This window comes from Hoplias malabaricus, chromosome Y (assembly GCF_029633855.1).
Source record: "Hoplias malabaricus isolate fHopMal1 chromosome Y, fHopMal1.hap1, whole genome shotgun sequence".
Lineage (NCBI taxonomy): Eukaryota > Metazoa > Chordata > Actinopteri > Characiformes > Erythrinidae > Hoplias > Hoplias malabaricus.
In genome coordinates, this window is record NC_089820.1 from 14,644,520 (window position 1) to 14,671,159 (window position 26,640).

Consider the following 26,640-nt stretch of genomic DNA (forward strand, 5'->3'; position numbering starts at 1 on the left):
TGAGAAAGCATCTTATCTAACCATTTCACCTTGACCAATGTTTCTGTGGGCAGGAACACACCCTGGGCATCATACACTCACGCGTATGGACAATGTTGCATAGCACATCTGTCAACCAACAGAACCAGGAGAACACTAGGGCTGGCCCTAGTTTGTTAGTAGGCATTTGATATATTGAGATTTGGATATTCATTTTTAAGCTATAGATAAAGGCATTGTTCCATCGTTCTCTCTGGTTTGTTTATGTTCAGAAGGTGCTATTCCTTTAACATGGAACTGTATATTTGAGGGGAAATTCAACTGTTGTTTGTAGGGCGATGAATTTTAACTTGTCTGTAACTTATTTGTATCTCGAGTTTCTTAGTTTTGTGGCTCTTTTGGTCTGGGTTTTCAGTTCTACAGCAAAAATAATTAATATTTCCCACCTATGGAGCAGGAATAGAGCAATATCCTCATCTTGGTTCACGCATTTCAACATTTGGAGGTCTCTGTCTTCTATAAACCTCCAAAATGCTGTTTTTTTTCTGTCATGAGCAGAGACAGACAACCTAGAATACAGGAACCTGTTTTTTGTTTGTTTTTATTTGATCCCATTTACAGAAACTGGGGCTTCGCTTCTGAACGCATTAGACTGGTTTTGAGCACACATACAGACTGGAGAGTTAGCAAATGGTGAGGAAACAGCCTCAGAATTTTATAAAAAGTGTTTTTTGATTAAAATCATGAACATCGCCATTATAGGCTTTAAGGCACCATGAAGTAATATGGGATATAATAAAATATAATCTTGTTCATTTCTCAGTTTGGTTACAAGGGAAATCAACTGCTGCTCTTCAAAACAATTAAATAAAAGTCAAACTATTTCATTAAAACAATTCTACCATAAACCAGGTCTGATTAATTACTGCCGAGAGTGTTTCTAACAAATTATACATCACCTATCAAAATTGCAAAATGTAGTACTGTGACTACAATTATGTAGCTCTTTACCAGTCCTCGGATTCTCAGCTGCATCTGGTAGACACATGACATGATCTCATTAGGGCTGACTATCCTCTGTCACATTAACAAACCCACGCACGCACACACAGAAAGCCATCTTAAGATATTGCAGTGATATGAAAAACACAGCATTCCTACAAATGAGGGATTGAAGTCTTTGGATAGCATTAAACCAGGTGCAAATGTGTTCAAATATTACACCACTATGACGTTACAGAAACCTCTGTACCTAAATCCACCTAAAGTTTAATTAGCAAAAAACAACAAGAAGTGTATTTTTTCCACTATTCCAGTGAGTGTGATATTCTGTGTGTGAATGTGTTGGTTGAATTCCTCCAGATCTCTCCTTGTGGCAGTCCGTTTATTTGAGGTTATCATCCAATACCTAGTTTTACCGGTTAATAACTAAAGATTTTAAATAATGTGTGCTGTTGATTTCCTGTAATCAAGGAGAATCTGAACAAAACATTGTTCTTCAAACTCACTCACACCTACTACTTTATAGGGAAAAAATATATATATTTCTTATTGGTTTTATATTATTATTTTTGTTTGTATTTACCGTGATTATATACAACTTTACACAAGCACCACGTTTCCTGAGAAGAAGGGGTGGGCGATATAATATTGTGCACGATAATACGACAAGTAAGTTTTTTCATTTGATAAGACTTTTGCCGTATCGCAATATCATGACGTAAGCGTGAGCTTCTGATGCAGACGCATGAACGTGACTTCAGCTCAAGCTCAGGCTGGGGGATATATCGATACATGTCCATATGCCTTATATCGAGTTTCCATCTGAGTACATTTAAAACAGTGCCCAAATGTCCTGTTCAGCTCTGTTTTTCTCACTCGCGCACACCCACCTACGCATGCTTGCACACCCAAACAGACACACACCCACACACAGTTCTCAGCACATTATGGCACTCTCAGATCTACCTCTCTGATAACTGTAAGTAGGTCAACAAAGGACAAAAATGAAACCAGTGGCGAAACTTTAACTCTAAAAAAGCTAAAAGCGCTGTTAAGACCATGACTTGAGTGTTTTGAGACACGCTGCTCTCCCCCAGCTGGAGGGAGGGACAGATACGCCATGGCTCCTAAACAGATAATGCACTCCTCATTGGTCAATGCGAGTTTACTTCAAGTGTGCACTGTGTAACTACTTTCTAGGAAAATATAAGTATCAGATCAGACTCAGTATCGGATCAGACTCAGTATCGGATCAGACTCAGTATCGGATCAGACTCATTATCGGATCAGACTCAGTATCGGATCAGACTCAGTATCGGATCAGACTCAGTATCGGCAGATACCCAATAGTTAAAGGCTCGTATTTCTTAGACATACAGTTTGATAATTACGTTTGATAATGATAATGCAGCATGTTCTTTTTAGTGTTAAAAAAATAAACATTTTGACATTATATTTTGTTATGGTTTTATAATATCATATCATATCATATATCGCTGTGTTTTAGGCATATCGAGATATGAGTTTTTTGATCATATCACCCAGACTTCCTGAGAAGGCATTAGTTTAAATATCTGTAATAATCTTCGGTGCCTAAGACTTCTGCACAGTACTGTGTGTGTATTTTTTTATATATAAATACATATATATGTTTGTGTGTGTGAGTGATTGGGTGAGTGTGTGAAATTGAAGCCCTGTCCAGGGATTGATCAGGCCTTGAGCCCAATAATTTCAAGTAGATTCCAGACCACTGGTGACTTTGACTGGATCGAAGCAGTTACAGAATGTAAATAAGTAAAAATACCCTGCAGGAACAGGATGGTATATTTTTTGCTCTATTGACATATAAATATAAATACTTGCTCTGATTGAGTTTATTTGGTTTTGAGGATCATGTGAGTTGATCTAATCTTAATATCCAGTTACACACGCACACACACACACACACAAGTCACTGGTCATCTTGGCCTCTGTGTCTGACTCTTTGAACCCAGGTCAGTGTGGTTGGGACAGACTTGTGTGCCTGGCCACAGCTCAGATGAAGCTCAAGGTGACCCAGCGATGTTAGCTTTGCTAGGAGAGATAAACCCAGCAAGCACATTTTCCAAGATTGTCCAGCCTGCTTCTAGTGTTCAGTAATGGATGAGATACAGCTTTCAAATAAATCATTCCACCAACAGGGTCACTGGAGGTGTAAGATATAACCTGTTGGTGGGTGATATTTTTGATAAATGAGAAACAGACAGTGACTTGAGGTGGGGATCGAACCCAGAACCCTGGAGCTGTGAGAGATCAGTCCACGAGCAACAGCCTGAATGTTTGTCACTCAACATGACAAAGTACACTGGAAACACTTAGATTTACAAATATATTTTAAAAGCATTTTCGTGCATTTATACAATTGTAATTCAAAATTCAAACATTCTTTTTTAAAACAAAAATTTACCTAAAATGGTAGTTTGAAAATGGCAAACAATAATAATTTATTCATCGCTGCATTTGTTACGAGTTCCATTCAGGAAAAAAAAAATGTTCCGTTCTTGGGGATAATGTTTGGTTTAGATGATTTAAAAGTGAGGAATAAGATGTTAGTGATTGCAATTTTATAAATATAAAATATACTTGTAATTTTTAATACTATGCAACTTGGTGGGCACATTATTGTTATATTAGCGCTACAACAAATACACACCACTGGTAAACAAGGCGGCATGCATCAGCAAACATATTAATATATCTCATTAATCTGGCTCTGAAACCCTCATCGCTGTTACGTGAAAGCCGGAAGACCTCTTCAAAATTCTGTATCCCAGTTGACTGCTGAAAGTGTGTAGGTATCCAGTCAGAATGACACCTGATCTGTGGCCAGATTAAATAACATAGAAATTTTATTTCGTGTGTTCATAGTCAAAATATCAGAAGATTGTGACGGCATTTGCTGCACTTCGCTCTTGAAATCCAGCTTCGCTATCAGATGTCATAAGCCATTTATAGGCAGCACACTCCCTCTGCATTCCCACTTCCTCTGGTATCCACTGTTGCAGAATGAGAGAGGATCTGAGAGGCAGGAGGCATTGGAGCAGAGATGTGATCTCTCACTCTGACTGGGTGTGAAGGCATGAGGAGCAGAGAGCACCAGCTTTTGCTCACTGGAGAAGAGCTGAGAAGGAGCTGAGTCTTTCTTCTTTTCGTCCTTTCTCCTTCAGCGCCACTCGTTTGCTTGCCTTTTTCCTGCCCATGGGAACCTGCTCTCATTCCCCTCAATTAACAGTCGCCTAGCAACCTCCTCATCTTCGACAGAGGGAAGAGCAATGAGATCCACTGGAGGTCTTCTCTCAGACCTTCTTTTAACACGATGACGCCCCCACTGAGAACTGTAAGCCACTGACTCTGTGCCATGATATGATCATGTGGTGGTATGTGAAGGGCAGCATATGTCAGGTGTCAAAGAACAACAGCCGATGTGGAGCTCCTATGACGAACAATCCACCAGTAAACCAGCAGTAATGAATAAAAAAATAAAATATATTATTTGTAGGGGTGGACCATATGGCCCTAATATAGTATCACAATATTTAGGGCTTTTTGACAATATCGATACTTGGTGATATGATAACACACTAAACAATACTTTATTAAATTTCAACAACACACTATTGCAACAGGGCGGCACGGTGGCGCAGCAGGTAGTGTCGCAGTCACACAGCTCCAGGGGCCTGGAGGTTGTGGGTTCGATTCCCGCTCCGGGTCACTGTCTGTGAAGAGTTGGTGTGTTCTCCCCGTGTCCGCGTGGGTTTCCTCCGGGTGCTCCGGTTTCCTCCCACAGCCCAAAAACACATGTTGGTAGGTGGATTGGCGACTCAAAAGTGTCCGTAGGTGTGAGTGTGTGTGTTGCCCTGTGAAGGACTGGCACCCCCTCCAGGCTGTATTCCCGCCTTGCGCCCAATGATTCCACGTAGGCTCTGGACCCACCGCGACCCTGAACTGGATAAGCGGTTACAGATAATGAATGAATAATAGAAAGAAATTCGTACTTATGCATATAAAAACTAATAATATCAGAATGATTATTGGGAACGGACAGGTATATCTGACTGTACACAGTGTTACTCTCTAAAGAATATATTTAAGACAAGACAAGATGAGAAACTGAGTATATCATGGATATTGTCCTCCTCTTATTACCTCCCCCTCCTTATCATCCAGTCAGTAACTTATTTCACCTCACCACTCAAGCCAGTCGAGTGTTTACTACCATACAGTGCTATATGCTGTAGGCTAACGTGGTTGGACTTGTGAACAAGCCCTTGGAACACAGCTCATACATTTGTATGTAAAAGGACTAACTGTATTTTAGCTGAAATAGTTTTGAATGATATCTTGTTTCCACTTTCAGTCTTCAGTGCTTTTACTAATTTTCTTCAAAGTCTATTTTCTCCCTTTTTTGTTCCTGTGGTTAATTAACAGATAATTAGTCTGAGTGCATATCCCTAGCTCTGTCATGGACCAGACCATCTGAGGCAGAATTACCAAAAACACAAAAAGCCAGACAGAATGCAAAAAGAGGGCAAAGCTGAAGGTCTCCCACTGTTTTTTCAGGGAGTTCATTTCAGCAGAATGTGAAATGTCAAAGTGCTTCCTCAGAAATAAGATGACAAACAGAATCAGTCATGCACTAACAAAAAAACATCATGCTTACACAGCCAGAGGAAGAGGAAATATCGCTCCTTAATTACCTTACCTGCTCATGACCAGCATGAATTAACAAGCAGTTCTCATGTGGATGAATGCCAACAACTGCAATATTCACTCCAAGCAAATATGTCCTTCCCTTTGGATGAAGTTAAATAACAGTGGGAACTGTTTGCTGTTCTCTTTGATTTGTTCAACTATGAATGAGCTTGAAATGCATAGGGGAACAAAGGTGTTGCTAAGTTATGTGAATCAAACATAACTGATAAGAAAAGAAGAAAAAAAAGAGAACAGCTTGTTGTTAACAACAGATGCAAAAAATATATCATTACATGTGTAAAAACAAAGACTGTAAAATAAAAATTATTATTATTTAGTTTAATTATGTAAAAAATATAAACAAATCCAACAAAAATTAAATTGCGTCCGTCTCTGCTGTACTCTACTCTTTGGGGCAGCTGTGTCCTTAATGTTACAGAAGCCTTGAGACCCAAACGTTGCCAGTTCAAACCCCAGCACCAACGGGAAAACTGCTGGAGGGGGAATGAAGGAACTGTGCTGGTTCTCACTGCTCTAGTGTGCGTGTGTGTGCAATAAAATTGCCCGCTAGTATGTGGGTGTGTTCAACAACACGGATCACTTGAATGCAAACACTAAAGAAACTCTTCTTCTCCTGTTTCTTCTGATCTGCATTAAAACCTGAGCTCATAACTCAAAGCTAAAAGTCTGAAAGAATGTGTAACTGTGCAGAACCCCACTTTAAGCAACTGACCAGAGATGTTCCAAGACATAAGTCTCTTCAAATGAAAGCTGTAATTAGTACAAAAGTGGAAACACTGATTTAAATTTTTGGTATTTACCGTTAGTTGTTGAGCCTTCTGTGTACGTTTCAGTTGTTTGTGTTCTGTAATGTTCGCACGCTGCTGTGCATTATTACTTTACTATTATTCGTTTATTTTAAACTAATTAGTTGCTTATGTATGCTAATAATCAACAATGTGTGTAACCTACAAATTCCTTCACAATGGTAGTAAAAGCTCACCCTACTAATCTCCACCTATGAATAGCAAAAAAGAACATCTAATAATAATCCTGCTCCCTGAAATAGCACGGCTGCAGAGGCTGCTGTCACGAGGAATACCAGTCAGTGTGAGAAATGGAGAGCCGTGCTACTTCAGCCTTGTCATCCACTCATATTAGCCCCTGCTTCCGGATTCACTCTGTATTCTGTGAGGCATGAGTGCATTAATCTCATTAATCAGAGCAAGACTGAAGAGCCTGTCAGAATCCTAATTCAGCAATAAGCTCAATTTAATCCAAACATAAGATAAAATTCTGCATTCAGAACCCTTCTGAAATAAATAATAAAGCTATAACAGCTGTTTCTGAATAAAAGTCTGGCCTATTAAGGTCAGGCAGATGCTGTCTCTGAACTACTCCTATCGCTCGGGAAAGATGTGATTAAACACATGGTTCCTTCAAGGCACTTGACGTTGAACACAGTCTCCTTTTGCCCTTATACACTGACCAATGACTGGATTAGGAACGCCTACTTTGTATCTACACTCACTGTCCATTTCATCAGCCCCACAGACCACACAGGAGCACTTCGTAGTTCTACAATAACAGACTGGAGCACATCTATTTCTTTGCACACTTTATCCCTGTTTCACCCTGCTCTTCAATGGTGAGGACCACCCACAGATCTGGTATGATTTGGGTGGGGCTGCGGTGACACTGACGTGGCAGTGGTGTGTTGTTGCGTGTTGTACTGGTACGAGTGGATCAGACACAGCAGGGCTGCTGAAGTTTTTAAAGCCCTCTGTGTCACTGCTCGACTGAGAACAGTTCTGACTGTCTGTAATTTCAGAACTACAAAGTGCTCCTGATTAGTCAGTGGTGCTAATATAACACAATGAGTGTGGATCCAGTAATCGTTCTGCGTGTGCGTGTGTGTGTGTAAATGGCTAACTGAAGATGTGGGTAAAGTGGGGAGTAGCCTGTAAAACAATACACTGAAATACACAGTTCTACTAAAGCTAGGAAATATTACTTCAGTTTTCCACCAGTCCAACAGTCCAACAGTCACTGTAAACATTATACGGAAGTACGAATCCCAATACAACCTTAGCAGATTGAATTGAAGTGAATTACATGCCTAAGAACTAATATGCAGTGAGGAATAACTTCAGCTACTTCAGCTGATTACAATATTAAGCTCATTTAACATGGTTCTATATTTTTCCTTCTCTACTTCCTGATTGTTCTACAGAGACACTCCATTTATTTAATCACCCTTTATATAATGAAGCAATAATACAGGAATAATGCCCTAACTGCCATAGCCTGATTGATCTCTCTGTAGACCTTATAGCATTTCACAGCACCTGTGAATGTAGATCCACTTGAAAACTGACACTTTAAACCAGTTGCTGCCTGTTGGGTCATTGTGGTTCAGAATGAGAGAAAGAGCTTTATTCAAGTGACCCCACTGTGACATTCCCTATGAGGCCAGCTCCATTTTACAATTCCAGCATAGACTGTTTCTTAAAAATGGCAGGTGGACAGCAATCATATTTACATTGTGTGAGCGCTCAGCTGGCTGCCTCCGTTCTACAGTCCACTTAGCAAACTCTCTACGGTATTATTATTGAATACCAGCCAATACTCAGTGCAATAGCCTGCCATGTGTATGAGCGGTTAAGGCTGGAACATCACCTTCCTGTAAGGACAGCTTGAGAAATGGATACAAAACCTAGAAAAATAAATCTGCAGTAAGGCAAGCGAGGTTAGATATTACTAACCACCGCTCCTCGCATTATCAAAATGAAGGAAAATTTGAAATCATCTTTCCCTCTGATAGGAAGATAATGGAACCAGATGATGCCCTGTATATATGAGAGAGAGAGAGAGAGAGAGAGAGAGAGTAAAGAAAGATGAGCAAGGTTGTATGAGTGTCCTGTAACTGGTTCGATAAAATGCTGCATCTCTGCTGTGTGCTGTCTCGTCTCGATACAAGCCTTCAGTCCATACAGACAGAGATGACTGAAAGAGAAGAGCAAGGCCACTGCACAACTTCTCATTCAGCCAAATACTCGCAACTCTCCTATACACCGCAAGTGTGCCGTAACATCTCCTGTGTATTATTACAACTCAAGGTAAAACTGAAAGTGCGCCAGTGAATGATGTATATTAATAACAAGTGTAAATAGGACACGTTACACAACAAGTCAGCAGCAGCTCGCAGCATTAACAGCATTAACGGTGAAAGTCTTGAGGGTAGATAAGTCCTGAGAGTGTTTACAGAGAGATTACAAGGTCCATATTACAGAAGACTGCTTTGTACCTGTATATTTGAAGAAAATATAAAGTGTTTGATCTAGTAAGTAAACATTAGCCAGGTTTCTGTCCAGCTGCTGAATTATATTCACACAATAATCAAACTATCATAAGCACAAATGCTAAATCAGCGCCATATCAGCTCTACACAAACCTATATAAACATGCATCAGCTGGAATAACACTTTAAAGGGGAACTATTCTATCTCTGTCCACAAGTGAACACAGTTCTTGGGTCTTAATGAAACAACAAACAATGTGACATGCTTTAGTCAAAATACCACTAGGATAAAACAACACAGCAGCGATCTCCCTCTGTCTAAATAGTACGACTGGTCAGAACGACTGGTTTCAGCACGTACTTTAAATGAGAATGAGCCACTGCTAGGGCTGGGCAATTAATTAATCTTGTCTATATCGATTATATCAATGATTTTTAACTGTTTTTTTTTTTTGTTATGTCCCCATGTTGTCTTCATGCACTGTCCCTTTAAAACCCCATTACCAAGCTGTAGTCACCGGATTCGGCCCCTATCTGCCACAATGCCGAGGCCAACTGAGCGACTTGAGCAGCTCGTACCAAAGAAAAACACAATGTCAATGACTATAATTAATGTGACATTAAACAAAAAGTCAAATGTAAATGCCAGTTTTAGTGACCAAAGCATAATCACACAGAAAATATAAACAGGGCTCAGAAAACAAGAGAAGAACAAGCTCCCAGCAACATTAGTAAAAAATATCCATATTTAATACTGAAGCATATCTACAGCACAAGCCTCGTCACTGAACTATGAGGGTCATAAATACAAAAACATAATAACCGTTCATTAATCGTGGACGGCACAGTGGTGCAGCAGGTAGTGTCGCAGTCACACAGCTCCAGGGGCCTGGAGGTTGTGGGTTCGATTCCCGCTCCGGGTGACTGTCTGTGAGGAGTTGGTGTGTTCTCCCTGTGTCTGCGTGGGTTTCCGCTGGGTGCTCCGGTTTCCTGTTGGTAGGTGGATTGGCGACTCAAAAGTGTCCGTAGGTGTGAGTGAATGTGTGTGTGTGTGTGTCTGTGAAGGACTGGTGCCCCGTCCAGGGTGTATTCCCGCCTTGCGACAATGATTCCAGGTAGGCTCTGGACCCACCGTGACCCTGAATTGGATAAGCGGTTACAGATAATGAATGAATAATCGTAATCGTGGTAAAATATACAAGTAATCGTGATATTGATTTGCGCTCATATCGCCCAGCACTAGCCACAGCTCAGTTCAGTATGAGAGTCCAGGACAGGAATGAGGAATGAAGAGCAGAAAACATAGTTTTTAGAATTTTCACTCTTTTTTGCTGTGTCTCAGAATCACAGATGAGGAGGTGGGACAATTAATAAGTGTCTGCACTCTATGTAAGAAGCACAGAATCACAACAACTTACTGTATCCAATGTTTTCAGACTTAGGCAGACAACAGATAACTGACTGGGTTGAGCTCCAGACCCCAAATTAATGTGCACATAGGCTAAACAAGTATGTATTTTCATGATATGTCTCCATTTACAAAGTAACAGAGACTGTTGGTTAATGCTAAAGGGTTCTGAGATGTTAGAAAATGGTGCTGAAATAACAACAACGTAAATTTATTAAATAAAACTTTTGAAATAGAGTTGAATGACAAAACACACCGAAACAAACTGAAACAACCCCTAACGCACCCCATAAAGTAAAGGGCATCATCATGGACGGAAACACGGAGAGGACAGTGAAAGAGGTGGGTGAACACCCAGAGGGAGATTTACTAAGAGCCTGCACTGCTCCAGCTTAGCTCAGACAAAATGACACGCCCTCTTTTACAGCAGCTTAGAGTTGACCTCACTGCACGAGGACACACACACACAGATAGAGAGCTTTGAGGAGGAGCGCACGTGTCTGACCGCACACGCAGACACGCCACGGAGTTCAAAACAATCACAACCACTTTTAATCAGAACTCTCTCAGGTCAGTCTGCTGCATCACTACAGCCCTAAATCCTCACACCAGACACCAGACAGGTTGTCATGCTGCAGGGGAATTAGGAACTTGCCATCTTTTGATTAGGAGGCAACCATTCAGCGTCTACAGAACATACAAAGAGAACATGGCCTTACACGCATTGTCTGGAAAACAATGTGGTGTCCCAAGTACTTCTTTAGTTCTGCCCTGTGGGAGGAGCCATGGCCTAATGATTAGAGAAGTGGGTTTGGAACTTGAAAGATGCAGGTTCAATCCCTGGCTGTTAGGGAAATTGGGACGGGGTGTGAAAGAACAGTGCTGTCTCTTCCCTCAACATCCACAGGTGAGGTACCCATGAGCATGGATGTGGGGAGAGCTGCCAGCCAGTCTGGGTATAAGTGCCCACTGCCTCTAGAGCTCTTGTTTGTATGAGAAAGTGTGTGTGTGTGTTTTTAAAAGGTATATATCATATTGTAGGGACCAAAACCTGTTTACACACTCACATTGTGGGACTTGTCTTCCTTTAGAGGAACACCAGCTGGTTACATTGTAAATCATTGCAATTTAGGTTGAAAACGTTAAGGCTGGATTTTGGTTAGGGTTAGCTTTAAGCTAGTAGTGCTAAATAAATAAATAAATAAAAAATTATAGAAAGCCTAGGTACTGTCCCCAGAATTCACAGATACCAGTGGTACCACTTAACCAATGACAATTGCCATAGATGTCAATATTCATCATTGAAGTGCATCAAGAAAAAAGTGCTAGAAAAAGCACAAGCATCATTTTTTTCTGCTTTTGGTGATAATATTGTGTTCAAAAATATTATTTAAAAATGGTGATTTTGATGTTAGTGAACATAGCGTATTGATACTTACATTTTATTTATTTATTAATTTATAATTTCTAATAACAAATTCCCGTGCTTAACACTATGCAACAGTTACCATAAAATGACCAAAAAGCAGGAGAATGTTTGACTTTTGAATTACAATTATATGTTACATAACACGTAAACCTAATAGACAGCTCAACACACTTGGAGGAGATTTCTAACTGCCCAGCTCTGCAAAGCCAAATTTTCTCTCACACAGCTCCAGGGACCTGGAGGTTGTGGTTTCGAGTCCCGCTCCTGGTCACTGTCTGTGAGGAGTTGGTGTGTTCTCCCTGTGTCCGCGTGGGTTTCCTCCCGTTTCCTCCCATGGTCCAAAAACACACGTTGGTAGGTGGATTGGTGACTCAAAATGTCTGTAGGTGTGAATGTGTGAAGGCCTTGCGCCCAATGATTCCAGGTAGGCTCTGGACCCACCGTGACCCTGAACTGGATAAGCGCTTACAGATAATGAATAAATGAATGAATATTTGGTCTAGTTGCTGACACTGTTGTGATTCAGCCCAAAATTGTAATTACTCAGCCTTCAGTGAGTTGCCAAAACAGTCCTATTCTCCTTCATCTCCCTCCTCTGTGGAATCAACAGCAGGCTCTCTGCCTCCTCACTCGAAGCAAACGATCAATAAGACCTTCTTGTGGTTGCATAACTTTCTTCAGCTTGAGTTCTCCATAAGCAGCTGTATTATGAGTGTGTATTTCTCCCCATGGTTGCACAAGGGGTGCAAACTCTTAATCACTTGCTTCACAGCTTTTCTGAGGCGTGTGAACAGTCTTCTCGACTTACAGCTCCCTACAAAGTGAATCATCTCACACTGTGTTCAACTCGCTGGGCGCCGTGATGTCAGATGAAAGTGGATTTGTCTGTGTGTCATTATTTTCACTGATTAGATTCATCTCCCATAGACTGAGGCTCTGGAGCTGACCTGCTTTTCATGCTTACAGACATTAAAGGGCCCATCCCCTTCGTTTTTCTCGCATTCCCCGAAGTCAGCTTGTTATGATGCTGTTTTTAACCCCTCTTATTACAAAGAATTAAACTGGCCGTGATTTCAACAGCCTCTGTTCTGACAGAGCTTCAAAAACTAGCCCAAATGTGATGTGATTTCTGAAGATGCCACAGCCATCCGAGCACCCACTGGAGCAGCAGCACATGAGGTCACCAAACTCAATGTCGAGCATCTAAGAATGCTCTGAATAACACAATGAAAAAACAGTTGAAAGTAAGTTCGTTTCCCCATTATTTATTGTTTTGTGCCTGTTATACACACCAGAAAATTTGAAAAATATTTCTAACAATTTGTAGCCGTCAAAAATATAAAAAATTTTTTTTTTCTTGTCACACAGCTCCAGGGATCTGAGGTTGGGGTTAAAGTCGCGCTCCGGGCGACTGTCTGGGAGGAGTTTGTTGTGTAATCCCAGTGTCCGCGTGGGTTTCCTCTGGGGGCTCCAGCTTCTTCCCATGGTAGGTTGATTGGCGACTCAAAATGTCCATAGGTGTGAGTGTGTGAGTGAATGAATGAGTGTGTGTCGCCTTGTGAAGGATGGGTGTCCCCTCCAAGGTGTGTTCCTGCCTTGCGGCCAATAGGCTTCGGACACACCATGACCCTGAACTGGATAAGCGCTTACAGACAATGAATGAATGAATTACATTTTTTTGTTTAGTAGTGAGCTGAGCCATTCATTCATTCATTATCTGTAACCGCTTATCCAGTTCACGGTAACAGTGGGTCCAGAGCCTACCTGGAATCATTGGGCGCAAAGCAGGAATACACCCTGGAGGGGGCGCCAGTCCTTCACAGGGCAACATACACTCACACATTCACTCACACACACGGCACTAGAGTCGCCAATCCACCTACCAACGTGTGTTTTTGGACTGTGGGAGGAAACCGGAGCACCCGGAGGAAACCCACGCGGACACGGGGAGAACACACCAACTTCTCACAGACTGTGTGACTGCGACACTACCTGCTGCACCACCGTGCCGCCCCTGGAGCTGAGCCAGAAGGGTAAAAATATTTTTAAATGGATATTAATTAGTATGTTACATGATTTTTTTTTATCAGATATTTATTTCAGTTACCCCTACAGGCTTCAGGAAAACAGGGTAAAGGAGCTAGGTGCTAAAACTTTGCATGCTATTCCAGTTTTAACAAGCAGTCCTACTCAACAGTCACTGCAGAGATGTGAGAAAGTTGACGTGAGAAAAAAAAAGGTTTATTTTATGTTTTTTTATGACTAATTTTGTACAAGTGATGTTAGAAATATTTTTAAACTGTTTTTGTTGTATATAACCGGCAGAAAAAAAACCTGGGACTTTGATGGATGAATTCGTGGTCACAATATTTGGTCACTTAGGGCTTATGGGTCAATTTGAGATTGGACCTGATACGTCACACACTTGCTTCAAATATGTTTAGTGTTTAAGAAAATTTAAATGAACTTACAACATACCATTAATTAAAAATGCATGTATTAGTGCAACATGCTATCGTACAACATCTGGTTTGTTGCTGGACTGTTTCTTCATGTAACAAAATTACATACAGGATAAACACTCACTCCGGTAACACCTTCACTAAATCTATCCTTCCTTTAACAAACAAGCCCCTGGGGGATGTGCCTCGTTCTTCTGCGCTCTGTCATGTTGACAGTGAGCTGCAATAAAAAGAGCCCTACTGCCAGGCAACAGCAGACAGGGCTCAAGTCAAGACGCAGCCTCGCTCACACTGTAGCCATCACTGCTTCACACAACCTGCGCCATGGAAACACAAACACTGCACAGATCAGACTTGTCCTATCAGCAGCCGGACGAAACCCAGATAACAGGTCAAGATTGAATTAGTTGGTCCAACAAAGGATCGTGCACACTCGGCATGCATGCGGCAGGAGCCAGTGCTGCAGATGTAATCTAATTCTTCTTACTGAAGCTGACAGAACAAAACACCTGATTTTACATTTTTTAATCATTAAAAATTTCAGCTGATTTTTTTTGCCTGAGTGAGGAAATAACAAAAGGATCAGCAGAAAGTGTCCACAATTACAATAAAGTTGGAATTTATGGAAGACAAAAGCACTTAAATTTGAGCACCTGGAGTTCCAGGTGATGGTCAGTGAAATAAAACATTCTACTTATTTATTTTTGTGTGATCTGCTTTATAAAACAAGTCATTCTGATTTTGCTTTACTTCTGTCCTCAAGTGTGAATATGTTAGAATACCCGCTTGTCTGAGTCCCCCCAATTACAGCAATGGATCTGCAGGTATGTGAGAGAGTAATGATGAGGTTAAAATTATTGTAAACAGAGAAAGAAGAGAACTGTAAAATCAAAACAACAATAAATAAATAAGTAAATAAAAAGAGGGCCTCGCATTTTGTTGCTGCATTGAGGGTGGGGTCAGCTGTGGCTCGTTCTCATTTAAAGGAACAGGCTTAGAAACCAGTTGTTCTGAAGAGGGCTGTTTACACAGGGGGAGAATTGTGTGTTGTAAAGAAGACCCCACAACAGTGTTCACTTGTGGAAAAGGGGTATTTAAAAAAAACAAACAAAAAAAAAAAAACACCTACCTAGGGCTGGACAATACTTCAGTATCTATACAGGAGGTCCTCGGGTTACGTCAGTCCCGAGTTACGATGTTTCGTGGTTACGACACATCTCCCATTTACTGTATAAAGCCTTGTTTCGACTTAAGCGGTTTTGTGTTGTAAACGTCATAACGCGAACTTCGTGTTTGGTGTGAATACACGGTTACGCGGCTCGGGACCGAGGAGGATAGGTGTTACGATAGGATAAGTGCTTACAGTATGTTATTTACGTACAATATGTACGTATGTTCGGACTTACACCGAAAATCAGTTTACGACGCGATTGACGTCGTAAGTCGAGGACCCCCGGTATATATCACAATATAAAATGTTTCAATAACAACAATATGATTTTTAAACACGTTTTCAATATTTCAGTAAACATTTACAGCATCTGTCACTGACTAACCGTCGTTACCGGCTGCTGTCATCAGTTGAGCAGTCAATTTGAAATTTAGTTTAAAAACATTAAGCCAAGAGGTTTGTGTGTGACAGTGATGTCGTGTTTCTTCTGTGTTCTGAACAGTTTTTTCTGTGGCTTATATCCTGTTCATATTGATATCAGAATTATATTGCATTGACTGAAATGTAGGAATATATTGTGATATAAATTTTGGCCGAATCGTCCCACCATAACGCTACCTTTAAAAACATTTACTCAATCTGCATGTTCACGTACTAATGTTATTTAGAACAGCTGTATTGTACAATATATGTAAATGTCACAATAAACCAGTTAATAGAGAAACACTGGAAGGATTTAGAATCAAATCTTCAATTTTTCTTTTGCTCATTTACGGTTGAAAATATAACAAAGATATTGACCAACTCATGAACTGCACTTTGGTCAGCTGTGGGTTTGAATGTGTTAGACGTATGCTGGGACATATAGGGGTAACCCTGACTGAAGGTTGTCACTGCTATCTTAACGCCAGCATGCCTGAGTGGCAGAAAGAATGTGTTGGTCATTCACTCTCTCTGTGCAGCGTGACTGCCAGTTTCCATGCAGATAAGAGGCTAAATTAACAACAATCTTAAAGATAAACCAGGCACATGGGCGGCTGTGATTTGTAAAGGGTTATTCCAAAGTAAAATTATCTTTAATGTATCTTTTGTAATGTCTGAGACTGTTTACAACACGTGTAGCGATGGTTCCATCTTTCATTTCAACCAGCGTCCCTCTACCCAAGCCAACCATTCGTGTTCACAACTGCTAAAATGGATGTGTACGACAGATTTATACATGGTTATGTAAGCACTTATTAAGAAGCTAATTTAATTAGCTGTATATTGCTAGAAAGATGCCACAAGCTACATATTACAATATCACTGTGACTGAGCAAAAGCTTCCTAAGAAGCACAGAGGGGCCATATGAATTATTAAAGGGAAGCTGGTCTGAAGTATGTGCGTGTTAGCTCCAGTGACCACTCTGGGCCTTTGCTGAAGACAGATCAGAGGGTCCACGTCTCCTACATTTGCGTCACATATGGCTAATCTGTTTTCCCCCGGCCAGATGGATGCGCCGTGCCTGAGTACACTTAGCTCTGCTCTGCCCCAGCATCTTAGCCTCAGGACCCATGGCCTTCATTATGCCTCACTTCTGCTGATGGTTAATAACCAATAGTCCAAATCATAAGGCTTTCAATCATAAAGAGAGCTAAACAGGTTAGGACCAAGGACCGAGGTATGGAGCCTAACACAAAGGCACATCATTTAGATGGTGATTAAGATTTATGAGCCAGTGACAGCAGAGCAGGCTATTCTACCTGTAGTGTCGTTCAAGGAAATACACTTTTTTTTTTTTGAAAATCACATCAAAATGTCAACAAACCATTACACATTCTGATTCTATTTTCAGGGAATATGACTGAAATAAAGATACGAGGCCAGATTTAATGCATGAGGCTAAACCAGAATTCTGTCCATCAATTACTTATAAATATATTACACCAAGACCTTTCTTAACAAGTAGCAAACTCAAACTAGCAACAGCTAATGTAACACACTGTTAACTTTATAACATTAAGCTTTGAATATAACTGCATCACTGGCTCCCACAAGAATGAAAAAGAAAAAGTACTGTATCAACACAATTATTGACAAAAACAAACAGTAACTGTGTAAATATTACATAATAAACAAACAGACTGATTTAGAAATGTAAAATATATATATTTGAGGCTAAATTTAGGCCAAATCTAACAGGACGTCAGTTAATATGAATTATATATATATATATATATATATATCCTCATGGACTGCATATAAATAAAACAGGCCTACTGCTGAAAATAAAATAAAGAGCTCGGAATTTTCTATTGGTTCCACATCAGTAAAACATATGAGGCTACAGCAGTACACAGCTTGCCTGTAAACAGAAGGCACTGGAGCTGGGGGAGATAATGGTGTAAGTACCTGCGGCAGTGGAGCTGATGGCGACGGTTGTGAGGATGAGAGCCCGGGTGAGAAGCGAGGCCCTCGGAGTGCTGAGCGCTGCTCTCCGGGTCGGAGACATGCTGCTACTGCTGCTGCGGAGCTTGCTAAAAGGCGGCTGTCGGAGCGCGGGTCCCGTGGCTCAGCATCCCACCCCCCGCACACGGAGCCAGGAAACAACGAGAAAGCGCTGTGTTTACGTGTCGAACTCTGGGCACATCCGCGTTGTCCGCTCTGAGCTCTGGTTCTCTGCTGTAACCGTTCTCCGGTCTCGGAGTCGCGCACGCAGATCAGGGCGATGACGTCACCGCGCGCTCTCAGGTTTGTGTGGGAAAGCTCGGACTGTGTTTACGAGCGGAATGAACGCGGACGCCTTCGGGAAACTGCAGATACGAGGCTTAGATTTTAAAGTCGAGGGCGAGTCGCTGTAAAAAGCAACAGCTAGTCGCCGGTAGCGAGCGGTTTTGTGAACTGTGGGTGTTCATGTCGTTTCGGAAACTCGGTATCACGAGATAAACGCTCTATAGCCTACTTCCTCAGCAAATGATGGAGACTCGTGCTTTTCTTCGTGGCATACACAAACAGAACACGATTTTCGCGGGGGTTTAACATCTCACCATTCTGAATTCGCGAAACAAACCTCAAATCAAATGAAAATATTTTAACGGCATATTTTTGACCAAGTTGTGAAACAAATAATGGAATCTAAATATATAATTGATACGGAATCGTTTGAGGCGCCAAAATGGTTTAACATCAAGCATATTTCATATTTTTTTATTTTAAATTCCATCATATTGTTCCAATCAGATAGAGATCCCGACTGTTTGCTGGCAGCTCACTGTAGAGAGATGCATTATCCTGAAAAATCTCACTTCATCAAATATATTTTCCATTGATAGAACATGAAAAGTGTCCAGGAATTCAGTACACACGTGCTGGGGAAATGGTTGCCATCTCCAAGTCATTTACTGGCCATGTTTGGTTCACTTTTTTTGCCTGGCCATAATACTAAATTGTCATTGTTTCTGCACTCGGTGCTCGTTAATCTCTGCTCCAAATATTGATTCATCCCACTGTTCTTCAGTAGTCAAGACCCCATTAGGATATCTGGGTAGTGGTAGGAGTCATTCAGACACAGCACTGTCACTGCTGGGTTGAGAATACGCCTGTGACGACTGATGAAGGATTAGAGGTTGACTAACACTAATGGAGCACAGCAACAGATAAGCTACGTCACAGCAAGTGAGCAGTGTTTTAAACTGAGTGAAGGATCCCTCTGGAAGTTGGTCTTCATTCAAGAACTTACAAGTATTTCCTTTTCATCTGGACATTGACAGTGGCCAAGATACTGTGAGGATAGTGAAAGGGTCACAGTGCCCTCTAATGGTCCAAAGGAACCATAGCAACAAGCAAAGCACACCAGTATTAATGAGTGTTAATATTAAAGGCTACTCATCTCTCAGGCGGTGAAAATGACTGGAACGCGCACATCTCAAATCTAATTGATTTATTACCAGTAATTTTAAAGGCAAAATAAAATATTGAAAGGCAATGAAGTGCAAAAGATAATAAATAAAAGCATTAAACAATTACATTTTAAACTGCATATGCAGACAGACTGAAGTCATGTCCCAGAGAGTAAAAATGATGGTAAAAACATGGTGAAAGTGTTCTAAAGAGGCGACTTGTAGACTGGGTCAGATTTCACCAAAATGACCCCATCGGCACATCAACAATTTTACTGATCGTCATTTAACTCTGAAATACAGCAAACCCCTCTGAAACCACTTGCACTTTTCTGGCCTGCAAACCCACAACAAAGCATTCTGCTGCTAAACACTCGCCCTAAATGCAAAGCCACCTTTTAAAATAACATCTGTTTTATTAAACTGTCAGTCTACATAAATCATCTTCAGCATTTACAAGTTTACGACTGCAGAGAGCAGGCGAGTCACCTAATACGATTAACTGAAATCAGGATCTTACATAATGAAAATTAACATCTCATGCATAATTCTTAAAGGATAAAGATCATATAGTGTAGTCAGAGAAGATACCTGCAGTCCTCACTTCATAATGATGGTGGGTTCTTAAAGACTTAAGACATGACTTACCTGACACTTTACTTGAACCTTTTTACATAACCTTCATGTAACCAGGTCGAACTCACCGTCAGAAACAGCTGCTTATGACATGGTTAGATTTATATTTTGTAACAGCGTTCAAGTAAATTGTCACTGAATTGTACAGAGACGATGCTCTTGCTGGCAGTGATTAAACCTGTCAGAAACATGGATAATCTCTCCGCTGTGATCTTGCCATCTCTAGTTTGGGTACATGGAAAAGTTTTAGCTTAATATTTAGTGAAACAAAAGGATAAAATTCCACCTGGACTTGGATATCAGGGTACCCTCACTCTGCAAAAAAATATATAAAAATTAATAGAAAATATAAAATTCAGTGTTTTCAATTTGTAGTTGATGCTAGAAATATGAGGCCTATGATAAAGACTTCAAATAAAAATGTGTACACCACGCCAAACCATTTCTTATGACCAGCATGGAGTCAGTTGCATAGTGTTAAGCAGTCTGGCTGTCAAATCAAATCCACGTCTGCATTCTCAGTGGTAGGATATCACCACAGCCTACAGTAAAGCCCAGCTATAAAAAGAACAATTGAAATATGGAGTAAATTAGAATAAAGTATAGACTGACCACTTAGAACAGAGCCCATCCTTATGTATTATCCGTATGAAATATGTGCACAAAGTGAAATGTGACAATATAAGACTTAGGTGAATGAAAAAGACAAGGAGTGTGAGATATTGAGTGTAAACAAAACAAAACGAAACAACAAACACCAACAATCCTCATCTGTCAGACTATCACCGTTGTACAGCTGGGGGCTAAAGTCTATGTTTAAAAAATGGAATGCAAATGAGTTATGTTCCTTTAGTGATCTACGATTGTGTGGCTGGTGTGTCAGCTTCTTTCCCAGCATCCTCTTCTCCAGTTTCAGAGTCATTGTGCTTCCCCTTTCCTGCCTCTGTTTCCGTAGTTGCTGAGGCAGTCTGAGGCTCCTCCCCATCAGCCACCTCACCGGCAGGTGATTGGAAGCCGCTGTCGTCTTGGTGATGAGAGCTGGAGTCGACGGGGCTCTGCTGTAGTTCCGAGTGGCATCCCAAAGCGGTTTCTGTGGCAACCGTTTCCTGGCCTTGCGTTTGTTGTGTTGATTGCGTGTTTGGTTCTTTTGCTTCTGGAGGGGACTGATTCTCCTCTGTACTTGGGGGTGTGGTCTTATCCTCGTGGCTTGATGCTGGCTCTGTTTGATCCTTTATCGGGCTTTCAGGTGCAGGCTCCGCCTCTTTTCTGGAGGAGGGCTCTTCTGACTTCGGAGGCAGTTCTTCATTCTGCGCACTCTCTTCTTCCTGCACTGCATCGTCTATCTCCTGGATGGCGCTCTCTATGGCCAGCTTGCTCTCTGGATCCTGTGGAGATTTTGGCACAGGCTCTTGCTTGCTGGAATTTGTAGTTTTTTCCTCCTTTATTGTAGTTCCATTGGGTAAAGCAGGGGGCACTTCCTCAGATGGTGGCACACTGACACACTCTTGGGCATTGGCTTCATTGGATGCTTCTTTTTCAGACTTGGAGGAGGACTTAGTTACTGAATCCCCCTCCCCCTCTTCTTCAGGAATGTCCTCCACCCCTGGCACCTCAAGGCAGGATTCAGCGAGCAGAGCTGTGGCCGTTCCGTCTTCCTGGATCATGGAGACTACCTGCTTCATCCTGCGTCTCTTGTGGGCAGCAGAGTCTCCCTGCTCCCCGTCCACCTCTTCCTTCCCATCGCCGTACTCCTCTGCCCAGTCGATGGTGGGTTTGTCCTCCATCAGATGCAGGTTAGGGTCACTGTTGGTCAGCACAATGCTGTCTCTGTACAGATTGTGCTTCCTCTGAACAGCAGCCTCCTTCACAGCTGCAAATAGGAAACAAAAGTTAGAAGCTCTTACCCAACTTACTTTTTTAAAACTGCCTTTGCAATCAAACAGAGGTTGTGTGTGTGTGTGTGTGATTTTGAAATGTTACAATTGAGATGCGGTGTCCTACCCATCATGATGTCCTTCATGACTGTCTGAAGCACCACCTCCTCAAAGATGTTCTCCACCAGGATAAAACGTGAGAGGTCTTCAAAGATCAGCTCTTTGAACCGAGGAAAATCCTGCAAGCAAATTTTTCTTAGCATGTGGACAGGCAATAAAACAAGTTCTTGTTATAGCCATTGTACAGAGGGTCTTACTGCAGAGCAGGATGGAGAGAGCTGTTTGAGCATGTAGGGGATAAAGATCTGAAGCAAGGCCTCCCTGAAGAACCTCTTACGAACTGTACTGCTGTCATAGTCAAATTTCTGCAGAGATAAAATACAGACATGTGCGTTAAACATACAGGGCAAATGCTAATATTAATTTTTAAACAAATATTTAGTGCTGTAAGGGATGTCCTCCTCCAGCTGACCTTGATGACCCGGTCCTGGCATTTCTGGATTGTTTTGCAGAGGTCTTCTTCCTCCTTACCCTCCAGGCTCTGGTGGAGAAGCTGCTCGAATGTGTACACTGCATTGTCCATTTGCTGTAGGACACAGAAACAAAGACAGAATAATGTGTACAATTAATCTGGAAAATATTTGAATGCACTAGGTGTCTTTCACTCTGAGTGAATGATTAAGGACAAGTCACCCAATGGAAATGATCCAAAACTATCTGAAATAAAATCATGGAAAAACATAAAACCAAAAGGAGCCTGTAGTCAGAAACTTTAGCAGATTAGTTTAGTCTAATCCTAGGTTAAGGAGGAGCAATATTTATTATTATTACATACTGAAAGTACAATTCAGTCCATGGCTAGGTTTAATCCATGCCCCACCAACCTGATTCCAACTGTACACCAGCAACATGAACAGAAACCAATTTACACTAAGTTTGTAGACACCTGCTTAACGATACCCTTGATTTTAGTAAAAATGATGCATGAGTCTTTTCCCCTCGGCTGCAGTAACATTTTCTCTTTTAGAATGACTTCAGACTAGATGTTAAAATACTGCTGAGAGGATTTGATGGCTTTCACCCAAAAGCGAATAAGAGAGGTTAGGTACAGATGTTGGAAAATTAAATCTGGAGCCTTAAAAGGTACTGGATTTTAACCCCGTCTTTCTAGAGAACGCTATTCCACTGCTCCACAGCTAATGCTGGGAGACTTTATTTCCCTCTAGCCCACACTTGGCATTGAGCATAGTGGCACCACATGCATGTCCTACAGTGTTCTATTTGATTTTACACTTTTGTATGTATATCACACACACTGCAGGTGCACAAATAAATATCCCTTTAATTCACTCATTTAAAGAGATGACTACAAACTGTCACCATGGCATCCACATTCTCCACTAGGCGGCGCCACCAGTGCAATAAGAAAACGGGTTGTGAAAAAGTTGTGATCCTGCTCTGATAAAATGCACAAGAACATGTTTAGTCTTGTGTCACCACTCCCTCTGTTCCAAAAGCAAGCTTTGGTTCCATTGACAAAAACACCTCCAGTGCTTGGACAGTCATTCTGGATTTCCTAAAATGCTGGTTTTTAACGTTTTAAAGGGACCCAATCAGATCTCCAATGATCCGTGTCTATTCTATAGCAAAGACAATGCAGGCAATAATGACTGAAAGTTCACTGTAGATGATTTCAGCACCTGGCTTCAAGATGGGCATGGGCTCAGTGTGGGTTAGTAAATGGGTTATTAGTTGGACTCAGGTTAGTTGCCTCTATGGGACAAATATGGCCTATATAGGCCCATGGTGGGCTGCCATAATTTATATGGGCCCTGTATTCAAAGTATCGTGGTCCTACCACTGACCCTGGAGCACATATATATTTTTGGGCCAACCTTAAGTGGACAAAACCTGCTGGTAGCCATCTGAGCTCCTCATATGGGCCCCACACGGCTGTGCTGTCTGAGCTACTGCTACTGGTATTCAATACTAAAGCAGTCTGAAACCATTCTTCCTTTATTTACCTTCTATAAAATGTACATCTAATACATCAAATGTATATAAATATAATTCATTCTTAGAAGACTCAAGCAATAAAAGCAATCTGGTGACTTTTCAAAACCTTGAAGAAATATTTCATGACAGATTTTGTTAATTTAATTTTAAAAAGCTGCTATCCATATCCTAATTCATGACAAACGGACCAACAGATTGCATTAAAATGACATCAAATAAATTGTAAATTGACTAACATTGAAATGAAAATATTGATTGTATCCTTTTCCTCAACATTACCAAAGGTCACGATAGTTTAAGGTTTTCAGCTGACAATGACAACGTTTGCCGTCTTTGGTTAGTAACCACTGGACAAGCAACATGTAGATTAAAGCATAAAAGCAGTATTTATGACATGAGCAAAACACACTCCCTTTACCACAATAACAGCATGTTTTTGTAGTGTATTTCATGTGATGTGCACCCACAAAACCACAAACCGCAATTTAAGCAAATGAGACACACACACACACACACACACACACACACACACACACACACACACAGACACAGACACACAGACAGAGATATGAAATATAGACAAAGACACTGACATTTATTCAAAACATCTGCTGCTCAAAAAAAGCCTTCCTCCTCCAGAGAAGACTCTTGGCATTCGAAATAAAAAATGATCGTATTCCCAAAATAGCAGGAATTCAAGACTAATTAATGAAGTGTTTTTTTTTTTTTTTCCACGTTGCTGTGGAAGGAATCATTTTTCAAGGGATGTGGTCATGCTGGCCTTGTGCTGCATGGTTGGATAGGAGTGGGGTTTTACAGACTCACCTCCCTCATGAGGATCTGAGCTCTCTGGACAAAAACAGAGGGGCTGCTGACGTCAAACCTCTGCTGCAGACCCTCCAGACTCAGCTGTTCTACCCTCTCATAGCAGCCCTGCATCTTCACAGGGTGGAAGGCCAGCATGGAGATCTTCTCCATGTGCTAGACAACATCAGGAGAGACAACCATTAGGTTTAGTTCATTTGCATAGCATTTCCTAACACACCTGATTAAACTCAATATTGCAGCTAACAGGAACATTATTATTATTCAGTTACTAAACTATCTGCACCTTAAATATAAAATACCAACGATGCATCTCAGAATCCTGCTCAAAACTACACCTCATGCTGCCATGACAAACAACTTCTTCAAGTCACCCACCAATAAAGCTGCCATTGAATTTGTTTCTACAGGTTCATGCAGGAACATTTCTCATAATGCATGAAGCATCTATTGTTTTTTTTCCCCCCAATCACAATGTTTGTGCAATGAACTGAGTAACATAACAGGTATTACAAGAATAGGAAAAGCTTCCCTAGACATTAGTCTGGGAAGCTAGGAAAATGTAATTCTACGCCAAATACAAAATGGCCATTCATGCAATTTTCCAATGACTCTACCAAATGCAACCTTTTCTTCCTCACCTCTGCCAATTTCTCCTTGCTGCCACCATTCAGGAGGTTCTTACTCATGTCCACCAGCTCCCTGAAGAAGACATCACGCACCTCAAAGAAGCCTCTGCTTGTGGGCTCCATCAAGGCCTCCAGGATGGAGCTGATATATGGCTGGATGCTCACCTTCAGGAGCTTTTCTGCTTTGGGCAGTACCAGAGCTGGAGACCAACACAAGGAAGAAAGACTCTACAGTTAATAACATCCTCAGACCAACTGTCAAACTTGAATATGCCACTGGTTACTGGTGCGTTGGTATTAAACCTAGGTTTGGACTAAATCGTAATACCAGTGGAGATGCACCATGAAAATTCATATTTAGCTTAGAATTAGCTTTAATCCAAGTCTGGGAAAGCAGCCATAAGAGTCTTAAAAGATATTGTTCAAGAAACGGAATGTGAAACCTGAACCAAAACCTGTTCTAGACTACACAAGAGCCTTTATTGCAAAATATTCTGACTTAAGTAATGACTCACAACCCGATACGTTAAATTAAAGAGAAACTGTTTTGCAACAACCTACTCATCAGGAATCTACCCCCTTTTTTGTATAAATAGAGCAGCTCAGGCTCCGAGCAAGTTTTTTCCAAGTGGCTTGTAAATTCAGACCATTAACTTGACTCTGGAATCTGCTTAAAGAGCCCTTTAAAGTGACCCTTGATCCAGATTTTATATGGGATATTATCAGCAGAAAGTGGTCATAATTGGGGGAAGAAAATAAATATATAAATAAATGTGTGTTGCAAGAACAACTTAAGTTTTGAAATGTGTGTTCTGGGTGAAAACTTTTAAATATAAAGCCCAAAAGCATGCCATGTACAGCATCATAGGAAAATATGCATTCCTAAAAATTCTTCCTGTAGATGGTACTTTAGTTCAGGAAGTCCAACTCACGATACATACATAGGGGAAGTAATTTTAAAGCAGAGTTAGAATGGTTTAAACTATATATAATGAATAAGCATTCACAAAAAAACCACAAATCCAAAAAAAATGTAAATGTTCCTTGCGGAATCCAACAGGGTTTGATTTTGGAGCCCTTAAATTAAATTAAAATAACCCTTAAACTGGTATAGCAATTTTTCATTGTGTAAAGACTATAAACATTTAAAGGCTTCAAAGCACATACAAACCTCCATTTCAAACCCTGGACCTCAAGGAACCAAATATCTGAAGCACGTTTAAAAGTTCATTTATAAG

General features: G+C 41.0%; 2 protein-coding genes across 2 annotated transcripts in view; both read right to left on the minus strand.

The window, feature by feature from the left end:
* Positions 1 to 18,168, minus strand: part of LOC136678976 (neural proliferation differentiation and control protein 1-like) — a 45,265-nt gene extending 27,097 nt beyond the window's left edge. The window contains exon 1 of the mRNA XM_066657199.1: positions 17,876 to 18,168. Within this exon, the coding sequence (XP_066513296.1) occupies positions 17,876 to 17,975 (100 nt within the window). The 5' untranslated portion in view covers positions 17,976 to 18,168. The remainder of the gene's footprint in view (positions 1 to 17,875) is intronic.
* A 1,246-nt stretch (positions 18,169 to 19,414) lies between these two features.
* LOC136679415 (protein Niban 2-like) overlaps positions 19,415 to 26,640 on the minus strand; it is a 38,228-nt gene continuing 31,002 nt past the window's right edge. The window contains exons 9-14 of the mRNA XM_066657922.1: positions 25,415 to 25,602; positions 24,774 to 24,929; positions 22,405 to 22,518; positions 22,190 to 22,297; positions 22,000 to 22,111; positions 19,415 to 21,868 (exon numbers count right to left, since the gene is read on the minus strand). Coding sequence (XP_066514019.1) covers positions 20,856 to 21,868; positions 22,000 to 22,111; positions 22,190 to 22,297; positions 22,405 to 22,518; positions 24,774 to 24,929; positions 25,415 to 25,602 — 1,691 coding nt within the window. The 3' untranslated portion in view covers positions 19,415 to 20,855. The remainder of the gene's footprint in view (positions 21,869 to 21,999; positions 22,112 to 22,189; positions 22,298 to 22,404; positions 22,519 to 24,773; positions 24,930 to 25,414; positions 25,603 to 26,640) is intronic.